General features: G+C 38.9%; 1 protein-coding gene across 1 annotated transcript in view; it reads left to right on the top strand.

Annotated features, from left to right (window-relative positions):
* LOC306755737 (F-actin-uncapping protein LRRC16A-like) overlaps positions 1–20,319 on the top strand; it is a 66,171-nt gene extending 45,852 nt beyond the window's left edge. The window contains exons 14-40 of the mRNA XM_079240241.1: positions 1,055–1,132; positions 1,607–1,683; positions 3,514–3,618; positions 3,965–4,034; positions 4,979–4,990; positions 5,261–5,342; positions 5,432–5,531; positions 5,641–5,695; positions 7,024–7,196; positions 7,594–7,662; positions 9,993–10,086; positions 10,242–10,340; positions 10,614–10,742; positions 10,919–11,050; positions 11,377–11,552; positions 11,730–11,817; positions 12,778–12,918; positions 14,269–14,286; positions 15,389–15,455; positions 15,657–15,883; positions 16,044–16,153; positions 16,327–16,566; positions 16,660–16,870; positions 17,551–17,587; positions 17,812–18,072; positions 18,256–18,396; positions 19,978–20,319. Of these exons, the coding sequence (XP_079096367.1) occupies positions 1,055–1,132; positions 1,607–1,683; positions 3,514–3,618; positions 3,965–4,034; positions 4,979–4,990; positions 5,261–5,342; positions 5,432–5,531; positions 5,641–5,695; positions 7,024–7,196; positions 7,594–7,662; positions 9,993–10,086; positions 10,242–10,340; positions 10,614–10,742; positions 10,919–11,050; positions 11,377–11,552; positions 11,730–11,817; positions 12,778–12,918; positions 14,269–14,286; positions 15,389–15,455; positions 15,657–15,883; positions 16,044–16,153; positions 16,327–16,566; positions 16,660–16,870; positions 17,551–17,587; positions 17,812–18,072; positions 18,256–18,396; positions 19,978–20,150 (3,165 nt within the window). The 3' untranslated portion in view covers positions 20,151–20,319. The remainder of the gene's footprint in view (positions 1–1,054; positions 1,133–1,606; positions 1,684–3,513; positions 3,619–3,964; positions 4,035–4,978; positions 4,991–5,260; positions 5,343–5,431; positions 5,532–5,640; positions 5,696–7,023; positions 7,197–7,593; positions 7,663–9,992; positions 10,087–10,241; positions 10,341–10,613; positions 10,743–10,918; positions 11,051–11,376; positions 11,553–11,729; positions 11,818–12,777; positions 12,919–14,268; positions 14,287–15,388; positions 15,456–15,656; positions 15,884–16,043; positions 16,154–16,326; positions 16,567–16,659; positions 16,871–17,550; positions 17,588–17,811; positions 18,073–18,255; positions 18,397–19,977) is intronic.

The raw sequence follows: 20,319 nt of genomic DNA, 5'->3' as shown, positions 1-20,319 counted from the left end.
AACCTTATACTCATTCCAATGACTCAAATGTTGGTTCTGGATACGTTGTTAATTCTGTCCATGATGCTGTCTTTTTCCTTGCTTTAATCAAAGCTAGATCTGTTTAAATATTTTCTACCACTCTAAATACACTATAGTTAACCTAAACTGTGCACATATACCTGACAGCTGGCTTCTTGTTGGAAATAATGGGACATACTGTGTGTACTACAGCCAGTACTACAGTCACCACATCTAGTAATAAATAATTCTGCCGTTGATTTCTATTAAGTATTCTTGAAGAGTTGATTCTCAAGAGATTTCTCTTCAATAGCCCCTCCTAACAGGTTTTACAGACAGATGAAACCATTGGGGGATCATGTGCATGCAGCCTTAACAGGTGAAAATGGACTTTGGAGTTTTGCAGCTTTGGGAAAAGTTACCTGTTTTCATGTGTTCCACTTGTTTATCCACTGACTCCCACTGCATAATTTTAATCTAGAAAATACTTTTATTTCCCTTTTTATTGACAGTCAGAAATAATTTAGTTTTGCAGTGTGTCAGGAGCAGCTGCAGATCAGGAGAAACAGCAGTTTTCTACCAACTGGAAATTTGGCTGATTGATTCTGGGGGTCCCCTTACTACATGCCAAAGTGTCGTTGGGCACAAGGCACTGAACCCCACATTGCCTCTCAGTGTGCATAGCAAGGCATAAATGTGTGCAATAGGTCCTTTAGTATGTAACAACTGAAGAGCTGTATGAGTGTGTGAAAAAGTATATGCAACGTTTTAGTGTTGAAGTACTTTGAGGGGTCAACAAATTACTAGAAAAGTACTACCTAAATACAATATATTTACTGTTTACCAATACAATATATTTACTGTTTACCAATCTAAAAAACCAAACATGAACAGAAGCTTGCCCACTAAGCTGGTTTAATGCAGGACTTAATGGAAATTTTCAAACAAGTATGTTTAAATCATTTTCATACTTTACAAAAGTGGATAGTAGTGAAAACGCTGAAGTGTTATTTACTGTTACTCTTTGGTGTTTTGTTTTTTTATCTGTTTCCAGCATTTCTATCACTTCCTTGGTCAACCAAACAGCCTGGCAACGCTTGACCTCTCCAACACCGACTGCTCTTTAGACCAGGTAAGTCAGTAAATAGCTGCATCGGGGGGGGGGGGGAATAGTACAGTTAATAAGTGCAAATAAAGAAGCTTTACATTCATTATGATAATAGAAAGCAGACTTTCCCTTGCTCCACAAATATAGAGAATTAGTTTCTGTAAATAGCTGCATGAATAGAGAGTTTTACGTCTTTGTAAAATGAAATGAATATTATTGTTGCAGGCATTTTAATCCAATTTTGTATGCTCACTCAGTCTGCTTTGCAGTTCCCAGCCTATGAAATGGTCTAAAAACTGTTTGTGATGTATTGATGTCAGACAGAGAGAGAGGCCAAGCTTATTGATTACTTTGAGATGTAGCCAGCTGTTAGTCACTGAACATATTGATTAGCCCCTGAATCATATTCTGTCTCCCTTATGCACAGTTAGAGCCAAAAATGAAGCCTCAAAAATTAACAGAAACCAGCTCATATATTGGGATAATCATATGTTGTAGGTTTGCTCAGCTCTACTGCGAGGCTCGGTCCAGCACCTCTCTGTTCTCAACGTGTCAAAGAGCATCTTCCCGCACAGGTACAAACTTTTCTGGGTTTAATAGCTGAAAGCTGAGGAGGAGGAGAAGCAGCAGCTTTCTTTGTTACACAGCAGCATGTTTTATGTCAGATATGTCATTTTAGAGTAAGTTAGAATGACATCACAAATACTTTGGAGATGCCCGATGTTGCAGTTGAAGATGCACTTGAAGAGATTTGGGATTACAGTTATGGATGATAAGGCATATGGATGACAAATCACAGCTGTAGTTCTTAAATATTTATTTTATGATTTTTTTTTTTTTTTTTTTTTAAATATTAGAAAATATTACATGTGGGAAATCCACTGACTTTTGTCATTTTAATTTTTTTCATCAATATTGTTACATAGTTTTTTATTATTGCTCTTAAAATGCATCTAATGAAGATATGTCAAAGCAATATGTTGCAGTTTGTAGAGTGTAGTACAGTATGGATATTTAACTGCATCCTGTGGCTTTTTTAATATTGAATAGATCTGAAATGGATGGTACATTATCAGTCATCATGAGCTAACTGTAAATTGTGCTGTGACCCATTAGATATGGCATTGTGTTCTGCATGAATGTTCTGCATGTGTCACAGTCACTGAGTCATCCAGCAAGTTTATTCACTAACAGCAGGTAGCTCTCTTTCTGTCTTTTTGACTTAACTTGCTAGTTTCTGGTCCTCATGATTGTCAACGGTTTTGTTCTCCACGAATCTAGAGTTGGCTTGTGTGGGTGTATATATTTATGTGTGTGGGTGGGTATGTGTGTGTACTTATGTGTATGTGTATGTATGTATGTGTATGGATATGTATATATGTATGCATATGTGTGAGTGTATGTGTATGTATGTGTGTGTATGTGAGTATGTATATCTATCTTTATGTATGCATGTATGTGTACATGTGTGTGTATGCATGTGTATGTATGTGTATATGTATGTATGTATGTATATATGTGTATATATAATGTATGTGCGAGTGTATATACATATATATGTAGGTGGGTATGTATGTGCATATACATGTATGCATTGATCTCTTTCTTTTGTTTTTTTATGTTCTCTTTTCTGTTCTCTTTCTGCCCCTTTCCTGTCCTTTCCGGTCGGGTCCGGCAGCATAAACTCTGTAATACAAGCTATTATCCAAAACAAATTGAAAAATAAAATAAGAATCAAGAAATACAAGGGGATCATTACATCTACAAAAGTTCCCCTTGGCAAAATAAATTTGCTCAGCAGAACACAGCATCTAGAACATCAGTCTGCTTGCTTAAATGCTGGACAAGACAAAAAAAAAAGAAAGAAAAAAAAAAAGATATGGCATTGTGTGTACAGTAAGTGCTTAACACGGCACCCTGCTGAGGCTCCTCTGGTATTCTTCATGGATGTATTACTGTTATATTTTCCACATCACAGTTAGAAAGAGCTGTCTGTGTGTTGGTGTGTGACACCTGCTGGTGAACAAAAGCAATCACACTGTGATGCTAGTGTATTTGTTCTGTATGTAACAGATGGGTGAAGGGTTGTGTTTTCCTCACAACTATTTAGCTTTCCAGTGTGTCTCTGTGGAGTCGGGAACATAAGCCAGGAAAGAGGGGAGCAGAGATTGAGTGGGGGTGGGGTTGGAGTGGGAAGAAGAGCAGAGTTAATTGAGAAACAGGACAGTTTAAAGAGGATATGGATTTGTGGAGCCCAGGCAGTTTATTACACACTAATTAAAATGTAAGTCATGGAGTCTCTTAATCGTAATGTCATCCTTAATATCAGATTTAAAGATAATTTCTTACATTTGTGCTTTGTCACATTGCTATATTTTGTTCATGTTCGTCTCTTGTGGTCATAGGAAAGGCAAAGAGGTGCCTCCGTCATTCAAGCATTTCTTCAGCAGTGCAACGGCTCTCAGCTCCATCAATGTGTCAGGAACCAGGCTGCCTCCAGAGGCCCTCAAGTCAGGCTATGATTCATTCACATATTCACATTCATCTGCTTGTGTCTGTGGAGTTGCTCTCTTCTGGTCACATTCACACTGAATCTGTATGTTGCTGCTGAAAGAGTACTTTTTTCATTTTAGATACAATGCAGCTAAGAGGTACTAAGTTTGCTCAAACTAGGACTCGTCTCTTTATTGACACTAATGATGGGATAAATGTTTGTTCTCAGGAAATGTTGGTTGACTAGCAGTTTATTAACATTTAGCAGACTTACTTTTTAAAATATATCATTGATTAGCTACTATTTGCTGAGGACATATGATCAGGGATTTTTCTTTCTAACTGCATAAAATATTATTGTAGAGCACTTCTACTTGGTCTGGCCAGTAATCCCAGCCTAAAGGATGTGTCACTAGACCTCAGCTGCTGTGAGGTAAGTCTCTCCTGATCAAAATCCTTTCAGTTTTGTTTTTACCATGCCCATTATGTTACATATTTTGACTGATGTTGATCCATTAACACACCTTTCATTTCATTCATTTTTCATGTGACGAATTAAAGTCTTTGTCAACCAGAGATTAAACATAAAATATCACAACAGTATCACAGGAGTAGACCAATTGTAGTTAAATTCAGAACACACTGATGCTTTTTATCCCGTTAGAATTGCCGTAAAACATAGTGAAAGCTGTAGAAGTGCTCTTGTCAGCCGACGTTTTGTGAGTGCAGTTTTGAACAGTTTAAAAGGGAAACTCATCCAAAGCAGTTGGCTTTTTAGGATGCACTTGAAAAGCCATTTGACAGGCCAGTGGAAACACTGAGAGTGTGCATAATGGAATAGTTGGCAGATAGCAGAAAGGAGTTAAGGGGAGGAGAAGTACATGGTGGGGTTAGGGTGTAGTGGGGGGGTTAGGGTGTAGTGGGTGGGGATTTGGGTTTTCTCTCTGTTTCATCACATCATTCATGGATGTTTGCACCAGCTTGTTGCCTTCATCTCTTCCTGCTTGACTGGAGACAAGTCAGATTCCAGTGTGATGGATAAAGGCAATTTGTGAATACAAATTATGTGCAAAGTCCTTTTTTTTCAGATTTCCATAGAAATCTTTCCTAACTAAATCTTCTCAGTGAAATGATGCTTTATGAAGCTCTAAATGAACCGTTTGGTGGAGCAACAGAGTTCTCTGACTGAGCTGACTGCATGCAAAACCAGGACTTTGTATGACTCCCTGCTGAGTGTGTTTTGCACAGCAGCGAGTTTGTCTTTGATGAGTTTGTATTTGAATACGGGTATGATCATTAAGCATCTGTGTGTTTTGTTGCTTCTAATTGCTGGCTTGGCTTTGATATGCTGTACTCTCCTTCTAATGCTTCTGCAAGCTTGGCCATTGTGTAAGTACTTGTGTGCTCGCACCTATTCATTAACAACTTTTTCTTCTTCATGCGTCTTGTCATTTTATTTGCCTGCAGAAAGCATTCTCAGTGAGGCCCAAAGAGAATCTTGCATGAAAAAGCAATTGTTCTGCATGAATCTGTTGTTTTATATGGTGTTGTTTACTGTAATTATGTTCATCAGATGGGTATGCATCAGTATATATTAATGTACATTTTCTCCATACAAGAATAACATGTTCCCACAATCTTTACTTGGTTCTTTTCCAGCTTCGATCTGGCGGTTCTCAGATCCTGGAGGGTTGTATTGCTGAGATCCCAAACATCTCCAGCTTAGATATATCAGATAATGGTGGGATGGTGTTTCACTTTACTAAACAGAAAACAATGACCAAGAAAATGCGTTGAATATTAAAAAGGATCCAATATCTCTTTTTCCAGGCCTGGATTCAGAACTATCCACGCTGCTTGTTTGGTTGGCCAAGAACCGTTCCATTAAACACTTGTCTCTGGGCAAGAACTTCAACAACATCAAGTCCAAGTAAGAATGCAGTGCTGAACAAACAATCTTAGTCTCCTGGAACTAAAGTAGAAAACTGAATTTTTTTCCTCATTTGTGTCTTTTTCCTTCTCTCTTCTGTTTGGCTTAGGAACCTTGCTCCAGTATTGGACGGTTTGGTCCACATGATTCAAGAGGAAGAGTTGGTGAGTATTTAATTTCTTTCTCTGCTTGGGTTTGTGAGGGCAGCAATTTAGGGACATTTAGGGACAGCATTTCAGGGACAGAATTTCTGACTTTGGATGAATACAATTAAAGTGAAACCCCAAAATACACAACTTCTTGTCAATGACTGATGGCCTGAATATGTAGCTGCCTTGTTCTGTCCATATCTGATCTGATGGACACCTTCATTGTTGAGGATTTTAAGGATTCACCCATGCTTAATAATTTAGCCTTTAGGCTCCATATTATCCATCTTCTCTCTGCCCATCATGGGAGCTGCAACAAGCTTTACCCTGGTGTCTGCCATTGTTTTGCTCCAACAGATGGATGTGATGGGTTGATGATCAATGAACTGAGCTGGATTGCTCTTGCGGTCCCTGCATTCAGTCTCTGTATGATTGTGTGTGTGTGTGTGTGTGTGTGTGTGTGTGTGTGTGTGTGTGTGTGTGTGTGTGTGTGTGTGTGTGTGTGTGTGTGTGTGTGTGTGTGTGTGTGTGTGTGTGTGTGTGTGTGTGACTGACTCATTATAGTGGACAGTAAATCTTTGTAGTCTGATTTTTCGACTGTACAGTTTAATATTGAAATTTAGAGTTTGGGATGTCCAGTAGAGATGGCCAAAAAAAAAAACTTGCCCATGCTGAGAGGAAAGTAACAGAAAATGACATTTTATTTATTCTTTCCAAAGAGGTAAAATGTCTTCCTGGATGCTTGCGTGTGCATTTTTTTTTTTGTTTTTTTCTTTTTTGCATCCATTGTGAGAAAGTCAGAATGCATAAGCAGCCTCAGCTATCTGCTGACAGACAAGTGAAGCCTTGTGCATCCTTTCCTCTGTTGGAATGTTAAAACAGAGAAAACATGCATCATGCAGTGTCAGTCGCAGCTCCGTACATGGATGTTGTATTCATCAGTGCCTTTCTGCATTTTAGATAAGGTGTTCAAACATCAGTGAGGCCCTTTTTCTTGAAATTTGTTCAACTGGTTTGAATATTTTTTGAGAGGACATTTAAGCTTATAATATATAACAATAAGCTAAAATTGTTGGAGAATTTTATGTTGTTACCATTGGTGTGAACTCAGTCCTCTTCAGCTGGATGCTTTCCTGCCAGAGATCACTGGTTTGGTGCAGAGAACATACAGTATACAAGGAAAAAAAGGCTGCATGTAAGTCACGTCAACCATGACTGTCAAACAGCTTGCAGCTCAGTACCGTGCTGTCCCTGGGTGTAAAATGAATGCAACGTAGACCTTATTTCTCTTGATGAAACCAAGTCTCAGTATGTTTTTTATGTCCCTCACCCCCCTTTCCCAGCCCCTCACATCTCTGTCTCTAGCAGACTCCAAACTAAAGAGTGACTTAACCATCGTTCTCAATGCTCTGGGTAGCAACTCCACACTCACCAGGCTCGACATCAGCGGAAATGCCATGGGAGACATGGGAGCCAAGATGCTGGCAAAGGCATTGCAGATCAACTCAAAACTCAGGTGATGGATCAGGTGTATGCAGCAGTCCAACTACATCATGTTCCTTTGCATTCATAAATCTGTGTTGATTTATAGTAATTATCTATAACCGTGTTAACTGGAATATAATCTGTTTTCCAACACAAAGTGTTTTTACGTTGTCAAAGGTTTTTTAAATGTATACATCTATACTGTATTTATTTAAGTTTGAGTTTATAGCATTGACACAATTACTGATATTGGAAAGAAATTAAAGTCTCATTATAAAGTTTATCTATACAAGATGAATTAAAAGTATAACCAATAAAAATATCACTTTCAATGTGTCTTTTAGTAATGTATACTATATAAGTATCTTAATCAGATCATTTTTCATGAATAAGTACTCTTTACATCTCATCCTGTGTCCTTTCTGTAGAACTGTGATCTGGGATAAGAACAACACCAGTCCTCAGGGTCTACAGGATGTAGCAGCTGCTTTAGAGAAGTAAGTAGCGTTGTAAATTCATTCAGAATGTATTTAATCTTTTCCACTGGATGAACGTCCGATGCAGTGGTGTGAAACCCACCACCACTGGACTCTTGAGCAGTGGAAATGTGTTCTCTGGAGTGAAAAATTCTCCATCTGGCAATCTGACAGACAAGTCGGGGTTTGGCAGTTGCCAGGCCAGCGGTACCTGTTTTCATTGTGTGAAGTGTGATGGAGATTGGATTATGATATTGAGTTGTTAAAGCTTGTTACATACTCTACGAGAAGCGAGAACTCTTTTCTTGTTCTCAAGGCTGCAAGAAGAAAATGACGTCATTTTGTTCTCGCGGACACGTTTGAAGACAGTTCTCGACACACCGGGCTGGCATAACTTTTTTTTTTTTTTAATTGCGGGGCTCTGAGAAGTATCGTGTGATTGGTCGGACATTTCATGGAAAAAGCATGAAGCGGAGTTGCTGCTTCAGCATTTTTGCTGTTGCAGGTAAAACAGATTGTTTTGATAAAACAGCTGATCAAGGTGGTGAGAAAGGACGAACATTTTTACATGTGGCAATAAAACACTCGGACCCTGCCGCGTGCACAACACGCCCTGCTGCGGACGAAGTCACTTGTTAAATATGAAACTAGAAAAGAACTCAGAGAACGAAAAGCCCCACCTAGCACAATGGTAAAGAATCTTTTTCAAAAATTCCTGGATCCAAACAGTGTCCGGATCACCACCAAAATTTAATCAGTGCTTTATTTTCACATTTCCAACAACTCTTGAAATTTTTCGAAAAATCCGTCAGTAACCTTTTGAGTTATCTTGAGCACAAAGACGCCATGATAAATATAACCTCCTTGGTGGAGGTAACAACCGGGTTCATTGCACATAAACGCAGACATCGCCCCCCACAGTGATCCCTCCCCGCTGCAGACGTGCTTCTCGTGGAGTATCTATGGACCTGACGAACAAGAAGTTTTTTCTTGTTCCTGCAGCCTCGAGAGCAAGAACTCAGTTCTTGCTTCTCGTGGAGTATGGAACAAGTTTAAGGAGCTGAGCATGGTCCCTTGGTTCCAGTGAAAGGAACTCTCAATGTTTTGGGGCAATTCCATATTCCTAACTTTATTGGAACAGTTTGGGGATGGTTCCTTCCTGTTCCTACATGATTTGCTCACCAGGACACAAAACAAGGTCCATAAAGATGTGGATGAGCCAGTTTGGTGTGTTAGAACTTGACTGCCCTGTACAGGATCCTGACCTCAATAGGACAGAACGCTTTTAGGGTGAATTAGAGTGGGAAGTCCGAGCCAGGTCTTCTTGTTCAACATCAGTGTCTGACCTCACAAATGGGCTTCTGGAAGAATGGGCAAAAATTCCCACGAACACTCCTAAACCTGATGGAAAGTTTTCCCAGAATACCTAAAGCTGTTATAGCTTTAAATGGTAGACTGACATCATTTTGGGATGGATGGTATGGATTATGAATGGGATGTTACTTAAATCCATATACATGTAATGGCAGATTGGTGATATAGGGTATGTACTATATTGGTGTACTTCATGTTGTACTACAGGAAAATCAGGATGAGATATTCCAGCTGAAATGCAATTTAGTTTGTTGTCCAACAGGAGAAAACTTTGAGGTATGTTTAGGCTGGACAGAGTGACAAACATGGAATAGAACAGCAAAAGCAGTAACATGAGAAAACACGCTAAAAACCAAAGGAGTATAGCAGATTAGGAAGCAAAAGTCGTAGAAAAAAGATCTGATTTTTGTCGTATGTGTTTTTGACTGTTTAATCAGTATTTTATGCATAAATGTCAGGTGGTAACATTTGCCTCTGGGACACATCTGAAGATCAACATCTTTTCCCTTGCTTGTCTCCATATTCTAGCAGCACAATCCACCCATTTCCCCTCTGAGCTGCTGTTTGGGATTATTAAAAGAACTGTCTATTTTATGATCGCTGATTATCATTCAGTTCAGCATTGTCGGCATTTGTTGTTGTTTTTTTTTTTGTTCGTTTATTAATTTATTGTTCTGTCATGCAAAATGATGTGGCACTGCTACACTCAAATCTTAATTTCTCCCAATTAACAATTGCTTAATTCCAAATCTAACACTTCTTTTACATTAAACTTGGGATTTTTTATTCTGTTCTTCTCTTCTGTTATGTGTCTAAAAGCACACTGTGTGATCTTTATGACCAGATCAGTGGCCTTTATGTTGCTACTTTAGTCACCATGTAGATAATTTGGCGTTTTTTTTCTTTTGCTTGTGTGTAACTTTATATATATTTTTTATTCAATGTGGAATCATGTCTTTTGGTTACATGTCAATTAGGAATTTCACCATTCGCTTCATGCCCATCCCAATCATTGATGCCTCCCAGGCTCTGAAAGCAAGCCCTGAAAAGACAGAGGATGCTCTGCTAAGGGTACGTTAAGTTCTGTCTTCCAGTCTCTGACCTTCCATCTCTAAGAGAAAAGTACCTCTGGTTTTTCACTGAGTTAAAAAAAAAAAAGTGCAGTAATGAAAATTCAGTAGATTATTTGTTTATTATTTTGACATTAATTTTTTTTTAATTCCCAGATTGAGAATTATTTATACAGAAACCATGAAACCAGAAAATACCTCCAGGAGCAGGCTTACAGACTTCAGCAAGGTATCGTAACAACCACCACACAGCAGGTAAGTACACCCGACAATTATAGTCGTCCTCAGATGCATGATCATCATTTTAATTTTAGAGTGTGATGAAGCTTTGGACTTTATCATTTATTTCATTCACATTTTGCTTGTTGTTTGTCGCACTTAAGCTCAGTAATGTTCCCATTTAAACACAATCCGTCTTTAAAAATATACACCCCTCAAAGTTGTCATCTTTTATATTAGGTATTACTCTGATCTTGTTTCTGTTAAATATAATCTTGCAAAACTTCATGTCTTCTTGGTGTTTCACAGATGATAGACCGGATTTGTGTTAAGGTGCAAGACCACCTGAACTCTCTGAGGAACTCTGAGATAGATGCTATCTTAGAGGATGTCAAAGCAGCAGAGAATCTCATCAAAGATGCCAGAAATTCAAAAACTGTGAGGACGCTCACATTTTACTCATGCTTTTCACAATTACAGGCAAAAATCCTTTCATGTAAATGTGAAATTACGTATGTGTACATGTACATGGTTTTGCCACTTTTACATAGAAACAGACATTTAAATCAGACATTGTTATTTGTATTAATTTGTCTCATTTTTATTTTTCCCAGCTGCTCCCTAACTTATATCACCTTGGATCAGCATCCAGAGAGGAAGTGAACAGTTCATCAGTGGGTCCCATTCAGGAGAAACTGGAGTCCATGGCTGGGGAGGTGACCTCTGTCATGGACCAGCAGCTGCAGGTAGGGTATACTGGTAAATCAGATTTATTATATGTACATGTTTCTGTACATACATTTCTGGTTTCTATAGTGAGGTGTGATGGAAAAAAGTTTTTCTAAGATTTGTTTGTCTATTTAGGGGGCTTTGATACAGAACACATCACATTAAAGATTAATTGACATCAAACTGCTTTACCCGAAAAAAAACCTTAAAAAAATCAGGCAGCGTACGATATTATTAATCTTCAAGTCATCTGTTAGTTTATATGATCAATGTCACCTGGATTCTCTCAGTCAAGTTTAAAGATACAGCTAAATTTTACTTCTCCTCCTTATTTTCCTTGCAGACTTTGCTCGAGTCCATGATGGATGCAGCAGAAGCTATGTGTCCTCATGTGATTAAGAGGAGTAATCTTCGACCTGAGCTGATGAAGGCTAGCTCAGCCAAGATGCTTGTACCTAAAAGCTTTGTCACCAAAACTCTCCTAGAGCAGTCAGGAGTGGATATTATCAACAAGATCAGGTGTGTATGAGAGTTTGTGATTGAAGTGTATATTACAGATGTATCAGTTTTTTTATTGTATTTTTTCAGCAACTGTTTCATGAATAAACCATGAAAAGAAAAGCTTGGTGGGTGCTATTGCTCCACACCCTTTCACCCTCTTTATTTGCTCTCTAAAAATCATGTTTTCTTCTTCAGTGAAGTGAAACTGAGTCTGGCATCCTTTCTGTCTGATCGCATCGTTGATGAGATTTTGGAGGCTCTTTCCACATCACAGCACACACTGGTAAGACAAGAGCAGTGTGTGAGACCAAATACCTCCATTTGGCTGGATTAAGAAAAAATATTTATCTCAACGCGACGATGCAATCTCACTTAAAGCTTGGGTGGGTAATGTTGGGGAGCTAGCAAGATCTGAAAGTAGCACCCTGTCTTGGCTCCTCCCCCTCTGGTTTTGCTCCTTGCGCAATCCAAGGCTTATTTTCTTACCCCCACCAAGGAGTTTGTTTTTAGCTGCGTTTATCCGTTTGTGTTCAAGATAACTCAAAAAGTTATAGACAGATTTTAATTAGATTTTCAGGAGTTGCTGGAAAATGAAGAACTGATTTGATTTTGGTGGTGATGCAGATCACTGTTTGGATCCAGAAATTTTTTTTTAAAGCCAAATAAAAGAAGGCAAATAAATTGAGCCGGGAAAGTCCTCCCTGCATTTTCTTAGCCACGTTTGCCTTCTGAGTTTCTTCTTCACTACTTTGTATTTTCATTCTAACACGCAGGGTATATGCAGGGTTTGGCTATCAGGTATGCACTGCGGGAGGGGGAGGAGGGGAGCCGGGAGAAGAAGCTTACAAAATATAACAAATGAACAACTCCATTTCGGTCCAAACGTTTGGATTGGTCAGAATTTTTACAGAGTTACAGTCAACTGAGGGATCTAACTATATTTCTTATTGTTCATGATAACAAAATATATCAGGACGAGGAACCACTTCACCCAGAGTTAAAAGAAATGTCTCAGTTTGAACTTAAACCAAACCATATTTGCAAAAATGTGAAAATTTTCAGAAATCCCTGTCGAATCGTCCTCCAGACAATCCTGGTGTGGATGCTCCTTTAATGTTTGTACTCTGTTTTAGTCTTTAATCAGCAAACAAGAGAAAGCAGGAAATTGAAATGACATTTAGTTTTTATTTCTCACCATAACAGTTTTCTTGACTGTTTTTCCCCCAATCTCTTGTCCATTCAGGCAGACCATCTGGTACGGCGAGGTCGACCCTTGGTGCAACAGGGGTCCGTGGATCTGGATGTCCCAGAAGAGAAGATTCCAAAACGGGCATCAACTGAGATTCTGGAGGCTGAGAGGCTTGAGGATCTGGAAACTTGTATGGTAGGTGTTGATTTTTTTCAACAGGTGGATAAGAGAAGTCTTACAGAGTACTATTTTATTTTATTTTATTTTATCAATAATAAAGATGGAACCTTCATGATGTTTTAATTTTTTTTTGTGGCCTAAAAAGTGGCCATTAAAAATAGTGATTGTGACACTATATTTGAAATGGCATCAGCCCTGTGTAAACGGTTCTTGTCCAGATCAACATCAAGCATTAATCACTAATAATTGATTTTTTTTTCTTTTATTCCTGTCTGGTTGGATTGTATTCAAATGTATCCACATCCACTGCTTAAAAAATCTGAAGAAAAAACCTAAAATATTAAAGTGGAACTATTATGTGCATTTCAGGCTAATTTATTTTTATTTCTGAGACCAGAAGGGCTGGGATTGATCGAGTTATTGTCACAAATCGCTTTTTTTACTTCAGACCGACCCTCTCCGTAGGCTGTCAGATCAGCCTGCGGGCAAAACAAGTGGATTGAGACTCTTCCGCATTAAGCTCCGCCTCCCGCCACTGCACTACATCGAGAGCGCGCACCGCACCTGCTTTCGCCGTCATTGTAACATCTCATAAACAGAAGGATTAGGCTAATATGAACTCAATAAAAAAACAAAATACAATATCAACACATAGCATACAGCCCTACATGTTGGAACCTGAATCAGACCCTGAAAACGAAGTGGAAAACAGCAACCCACAGCAACGAATGCAGCAGGATGTCTCTCTTTGGTAAACTCACCAGCCATCGTTGGAAATAACTTTATCCAACGTTTTCCACCCGCCTGATGTATTTGTACATGCCCTTGTTAACCAGTAGAAGGTAACCAATCACCGAACCTTATCCCCCGGGACGTCACAAGGATTTCCAAGTAGAAAAAACTCTCTAAAATGACGCGTTTTTCGTCGCCATGGAAACCGAACGGAGAGCGTGCTGGAACTCAAACTCAAACATGAGTTTAGGTGATAAAAAACAGTTCTGTTCACATGTCTGATGAGGATTCAACACTGTAACATTGTAGAAAGCTCAGATAACTCGAAATACCATAATAGCACCCCTTTAAGCACACAAGGAAAATAAATCAGAGTTCTGGTGTTTCTTTTAGCACCATAAAAAGCAGCACAATCTTCTGTCCTCTGTCTTGTTTTAACAGTCTTTTAGCAGTTACACCTGCTTTCATGTTTTTTCCCTTCTCGATCTTCTATCACTTTTTTCCTCTTCCTCCTTCTGATCTTCATGGCTTTCTCTTTTATTTTCCTCTTTAAGTTTCACTGTGTGTTGTCTTCTTTTCTCTTCTACCTTTTCCTCTGATCCTTCTTGTCTTTGCCATCTTTGCTCCTTGGAGAATCTGTGCTGCACAAGCGTAAGTAATTCTGAACTGTCCCTCCAAGTTTCCTGTTCTTCCCACTTTTCTTTCAGCTTCCTGTACTTTCACTTTTTGTCTCTCATCCCTGTGCTTGCTTGCACAGATGTACTCTGTAGCTTCTACTCGACAAGATTTTAGTATTTCATTCTTTGAATAAGTGTAGGTATTACAGAAGATGCACTCCATCCATCAAGCTGCATACTGTAGTTATTTTTGTGTCCTTCCTGCTGCTTTTGTTTTTGTAATTTCTCTGAATGATGATGGGATTTTTTTGCCACGCTGCACTGCTTGTTTTCATAAAATGCACTGTCTGTCATCACCTCCTTGTAAGTGTTGCTTATAATTTAAACACTAAACAAAAAGTCATTATGTCAATTCAATGTTTATTTTTTCAAAAGATTTGCACATCTTTATTTATTTACTTTAAGCCCATTAAAATCAGATTACATGTATGAGTGTTGCACTACTTGCACCTACACACAGAATGTATCTAATTAAACAGTCATTTGTGGGTATTCTAAAATTTTTGAAAAACTTTCCTAAGGGATTTGTCCTTATTTAAACCCTCCAACTAGATCAAGTGCCTTCACCCTAACCTTTTTTTTTTGCAAAAAAATGTGTAAATATATGTATTCAGATATAAGTCATACAGTTTTACTGGGACTTTGACAATATAGATGAATAATGATGACTTAAAAAAACAGCTTGCAACACTGTTTGGCAATGTATTTGTTCATTAAATAGATGACTGAATCATCTTGGCTGACAAGCATGTGTAGGACCAATTTATTTTTTTATGCAGCTAGTGAGAATTTCTTATTTTGTTTGTACACCCACCAACAAAGGACACAAATAGACCAAATTAAAAGTAAGAAAATGAAGATTTTCAATAATCTATGTGTCATGAGTACTTTTTTTGAGAAATTACATGACATTTTGTCTTGGTGTAAACTGAGTGATTGTCACACTTCGTACGTCTAATAGTAAGCACACAAATATTGGAGAATCTTGTTCTTAATTACATTACTGCCATTGTGTAATGGAATATGCTGAAATGAGCTTTCCCCAGTTGATGCAAGTTTTCCTGCTTTCCCCTTAGATGACGCCTAAATCTAAAAGGAAAAGCATCCATAGCAGAATGCTGCGGCCAGTGTCTCGTGCTTTTGGTAAGTTGTCATTTTCACTTTGCACATATTATGATATTTTTTAAATAACTGCAAGGTTTTTCTGTGCTAACCTGGAGATTTTTAAATGAGCAGCTTGGGTGACATTCTGTTTATTTTGTGTCTGGGAAGAATTTCAAGGTATTGATGCATTAATGATTTAATAAGACTACGCTTTCAATCTGATCAAATATAAATCTTTAGAGATGGAGTTTGACCTTGACAAGGCCCTGGAAGATGTCCCCGTGCATGTGGAGGACGCTCCTGCTTCGTCTCAGACTCCACCCACTCCATCTCTGGTTGCATCTAAACTGGAGCAGCGACCACAGGGAACAATTGCAGAGTTGCCATCTGAGGAAGAAAAAAAATTGCAGCACTTCACCAAATTACGACCACGGAGGAACAAAAAAACACATTCTAGCAAAGTACCAGTGAGTGAAACTTTGCAGTTTACTTACTATTTGATGACAATATAAACCTAAACTGAATTGTTTTTTATAGTCATTTTAGAAAAATAAGTTGAAAATTCGCTGAAACATGCAGAGAAATGGTCCAATTTAACCCTGGCATTCTTTGCCCTTTTTCTTTCAGCAAATCAACAGCACTCCATCCCAAGATGGGGAACAGAATGGCCTCATGGGTAGAGTGGATGAAGGAGTCGATGAGTTCTTCTCTAAAAAAGTCACCAAGATAGACTCTAAGTAAGGATTATTCCCCTGATAAATGCCCACCTCGGTTTTTATTTTATTCAGAAAGAGAACGACTTATATGTGCTTCAATCTGGTCATGTTTATGCTCATCTGCTCCATTTTAAAAACACAATAAGTCACATGGCTTTCTCTCTGTGCTTGCTCCCTGTACTCCTTTCTGTAAGACGCTCCCTGAGGAGTTCAGAATCACAAGACGGAGAAAAGAAAAAGAGTAAAGGAGGATTTCTAAACCTCATCAAGCGATCCTCCAAATCTGATAAATCTGACAAATCGGAGAAATCTGAGAAAAACCAGACAGCTCCAGCATCTTCTGGGACATCCTCATCTCCAGCACCCACCATCTCTGAGGAGCCCTCCTCTCCAAAGGTGGTAGTCAAGAGTCCTGCACCTGAGCCAAAGTCCAGGTAAAGGTAACAACATATAAAAGATGTTTACTCACCAACTCGGTTTGCGTAGCACAGCCACAGCTTCATGAACACATCCTGTCTTCACCCCAGAGACGCCTCCACCCGTTCACAACCCACAGACTACAGCAGCAGCTCAGACCGGTCGGAGGAGCTGAGGACACCAGACTCCATAGATGAACCTTGGGAGGGTTCAGATGGCAGAGGAAGTCCACAAGGAGGGAAGCGGTACCCTGGGGTGCTGATGATGGGAAGCGGCCTCCTGGCAGAGATGAAGGCCAAACATGAAAGGAGAGCGCACAAGGTGAAGTGATGTCTTCAAAACCAAAAAGAACAGAAAACACAACTCACATGCACTTAACACTTCATTGCAAACTCAACTAGAGAAAGATGCTCATTTAAATCAGCTCATAAGACTTTGGAACACAAAATGCTGAAGGGGTTTAGTGTCGTCTTGTCAAAGCAGGTTTGTTCAGCATTCAGAAAGTAATGTTTCCAGCTGGGAGGATTTGTAGAATAAAATGCATCCACCATAGACACACACACAGTTATGTGTGACTTATCTTCAGTCTTACAACGTGTTGACATAACAACACAATACTACATTGTAAACTGGACAACAAGGTGAGGAAGGAGAGGGATGTGTGAGTCAAAAGGATGGAGGGAAGAAAAACAAGTTGATTGACTTCCAAAATCAAGAAAAGATTGGATTTTTATCAAGATGCTTATGTAATGCAAACTGTGACACCCTGGTCCTTTTAATAGCACGGTGTGATGTATTAAAATAGATGAATAGAGACTGAGGAATAAGAAATAAGCTAAAGTATACACAACCTGTAATTCTGTGTTAATCATCAGCAATATTAGCTTTCAGGTAAATGACCAAGTTTAAAAATGGTGTCCACAACAATATACTGCGGGTGTGTTCTGGCCTTTTACTGTGTTTCATTCATATATAATGATTCATTATTTTGTCTCCTCTAGTCTTCCAGCCCGGATAGGCCAGACAGCAATGCAACAGGTAAGTTAAAGAGAAAAGTCTGAGATTAAACCTAAAAATGAGATGAAAACCAGAATGAGCTTGCGTGTAAAGATTAAGTAGTGAATCAGTGTAGATGTAATGTTCTTCAGCTGTTCTTTGGTTTTCAGAAATGGGATTTTAAATTGCAGATTGGCCTAACTCATCAGATTAATCAGAATCAGAGGGTTTTTTTTGTGTGTATGTGTGTTTGCGTGTACCTACAGCCAAGCCACATTCTACGACTACAGAGAGCAGGTCTCCCAGTAGTTCCCTCAACAAAACAGACTCTTCCTCAGAAAAGAGTCCAGCACGCAGTGACACTAAGCCTGAACCCACCACTCGTCTCAGAGCTACGTCTTCCTCAAGCTCCCCCTCAGGACCAGTAAGCCCTAAACCACCAGTGCCACAAGGAGCAAAGCCTGCGCTGGCAGCCCGGCCCGCCATCCCTCAGAAGCCAAGGACCAGCAGTAGCAGCAAGAGTGCAGGTAGAGTGGGAGCACTGGCTGGGGGCAGGCTGTCACAATGAATTTTACCCAGTGATTCAGCTATTTTGACACTTGAGCTACGTCTCCGTTGGCCATTTGGCCTAATAAAAGTTTTCCATCCATTTTTAACCAAACAACCGTATATTTTCATTCACTGATATTTTTCTCATCATGTCCAAATAGATGAGAGCTCAGATTCCCAGAGTGGTGGCGTGTCTCCTAAAGTGACAGTTCTCTCTTCAACACTGAAGAAGGCACTATCAGAAAAAGACAAGGAGAGCAGTCAGCAGTTAGGAGTTTCCACCAGCAAAACCACTCAGGATGGTAAGTCACTACATCAGCCTGTTTAGAGCTTTAAGTGTCTTTTCTTAACCTTCACCTGGTGGTTTTTATACCAGTAGGAAAATAAACCAGACTGGTTCATGTTTGATGTCACTGCCAAAATTAGATAATCTTTCCTTCTCTTGTGGTTTCATATTTCTATAAAGCCCACAGTGGGTCATGTCCATCACATTGTCTGACACACATCAGAATGAAAGATTCAGGTCAGGACTCTCACTCACCTCCACCACTTTTAGTCTCTTGTGTATTATGCAACAAACACATTTTACTGTGTGTCTGTACCCTCTCCTTTGGTCTCAACTTTCTTGAATATTCATTTAGAGTCTGAGTCTGTCAGACTGGATGAACTGGCTGTCATATGGAGTGTAAATGAAAAGCACAACTCTGCTGATCCACTGAAACTTCAAAGATGAGAGCAAGGCCTCTGTTTAAACCCTGGAGAGCGCCAAACTTACACCCTATGTATTATTTATCATGAAACAGCTGTTCTGGTGACTCAGAGTGAAGTAAAAAATCTGTTTTTGTTTTTCAGAGTCATGATAGATCTGTGGACTGACACACTGACAAAGAAAATCACCTTTTAAAAGGGCTTGACTACTTTACTTATTAGAAACTGTTTTGCTGTGGGGTATTTTATTTACCAGTTAATTAATAAATAATAATAATAAAAAAAAAACCTTATGGAAATTTAGTTTCTTGACATATTGAGTACAAAAATAGTAAAATATTATGAATTTAGATTACATTTTATGATGCAGTTTTATTTTATGTTTTTTATTGCTTCTTGTAGTATGATGACAGGAAATCTTTTAACTACTTGGACCCTTAAAAAGCTGAAACATATATCTCAAGTTAAGATCGTAGCCTTCACTGATTCATCAAAGGATGGATTTCAAATTTTCATATATTGTGCAGTTTTTCCAACAAAGCATTTCCATCTTGGTTCAGAATTGTCGGCTCATTGTGACCCAGTTCTTTTGGTTTCAAACACCAAAATGTAGACCAAACAAAGAAGCATGTATGCTGAGGAATGGAGACTGACACGGTGCTATAAAGCAAAGCACAGCTTTTGCTTAATTCCCAGTGCTAAAAAGAAAAGTTGTAAACTGTGATTTTCAGCCCTGGGATGCTGCAGAGCAATGATGCCCCCAAAATGTGCATAATAAATATCAGTGAGTCATTAAAACAAATCAAAAGCACAGTTTTAAGATCAGAAACGCATGTAGCTTTGCATTAAGACTTAACTTACAAAATGTCTTTAAGTATTATACCAATGAATATCTGGGGGAAAAAAAGGTCCAATATGTGGTTCAGGTAACAAAAACATATTTTTCTCCCTATTTCATATCTCAGATTTACCAATATGCTGCATATAGCATATTTGTCAGCAACACTGACAAATATTATCAGTTGTTTTAACGCAAACTCTGCTAACAGTTCCAGCTCCAATCAGCATGAATGAGTCACATGTGCAGAAGTGTTCATTACCACAGTTTACCACTTACTTTCTTATCCTATCATTCCTTGTTGTCAGCACTAAATATACTTGTGTCTTGTTTTCAGCAAAGTCTGCATCGGACAGTGTTCAGCGTGTTGGCTCTCTCAGCACCAACTCTGAGGATCACAGCTCCGCCAAGAACAAGGACAAATCGCCAAATCCAGACAGAGACAAGGCAGCAAGCAAAAAGTCATCAGACTCTGGGGAAGAGGCAGACAAAGACTTTATTTTAATATGATCTCATTTACAAACCTCACATTTACCTTTAGAAAAGCAGCCGACATTGTTCAAAGCTCCTGATTCATTTATATTGGCATTCGTACCTATAGGTCCTGTCTGACAACAACTTACAATTCACGTTTAAGCAGGAAGAGCTGCTGTAGTGTAAGGACATTCAATTTCATGGT

The sequence above is a fragment of the Telmatherina bonti genome, assembly GCF_933228915.1.
Source record: "Telmatherina bonti genome assembly, chromosome: 5".
NCBI classification, from domain to species: domain Eukaryota; kingdom Metazoa; phylum Chordata; class Actinopteri; order Atheriniformes; family Telmatherinidae; genus Telmatherina; species Telmatherina bonti.
This window is presented reverse-complemented; position numbering and strand designations above follow the sequence as displayed.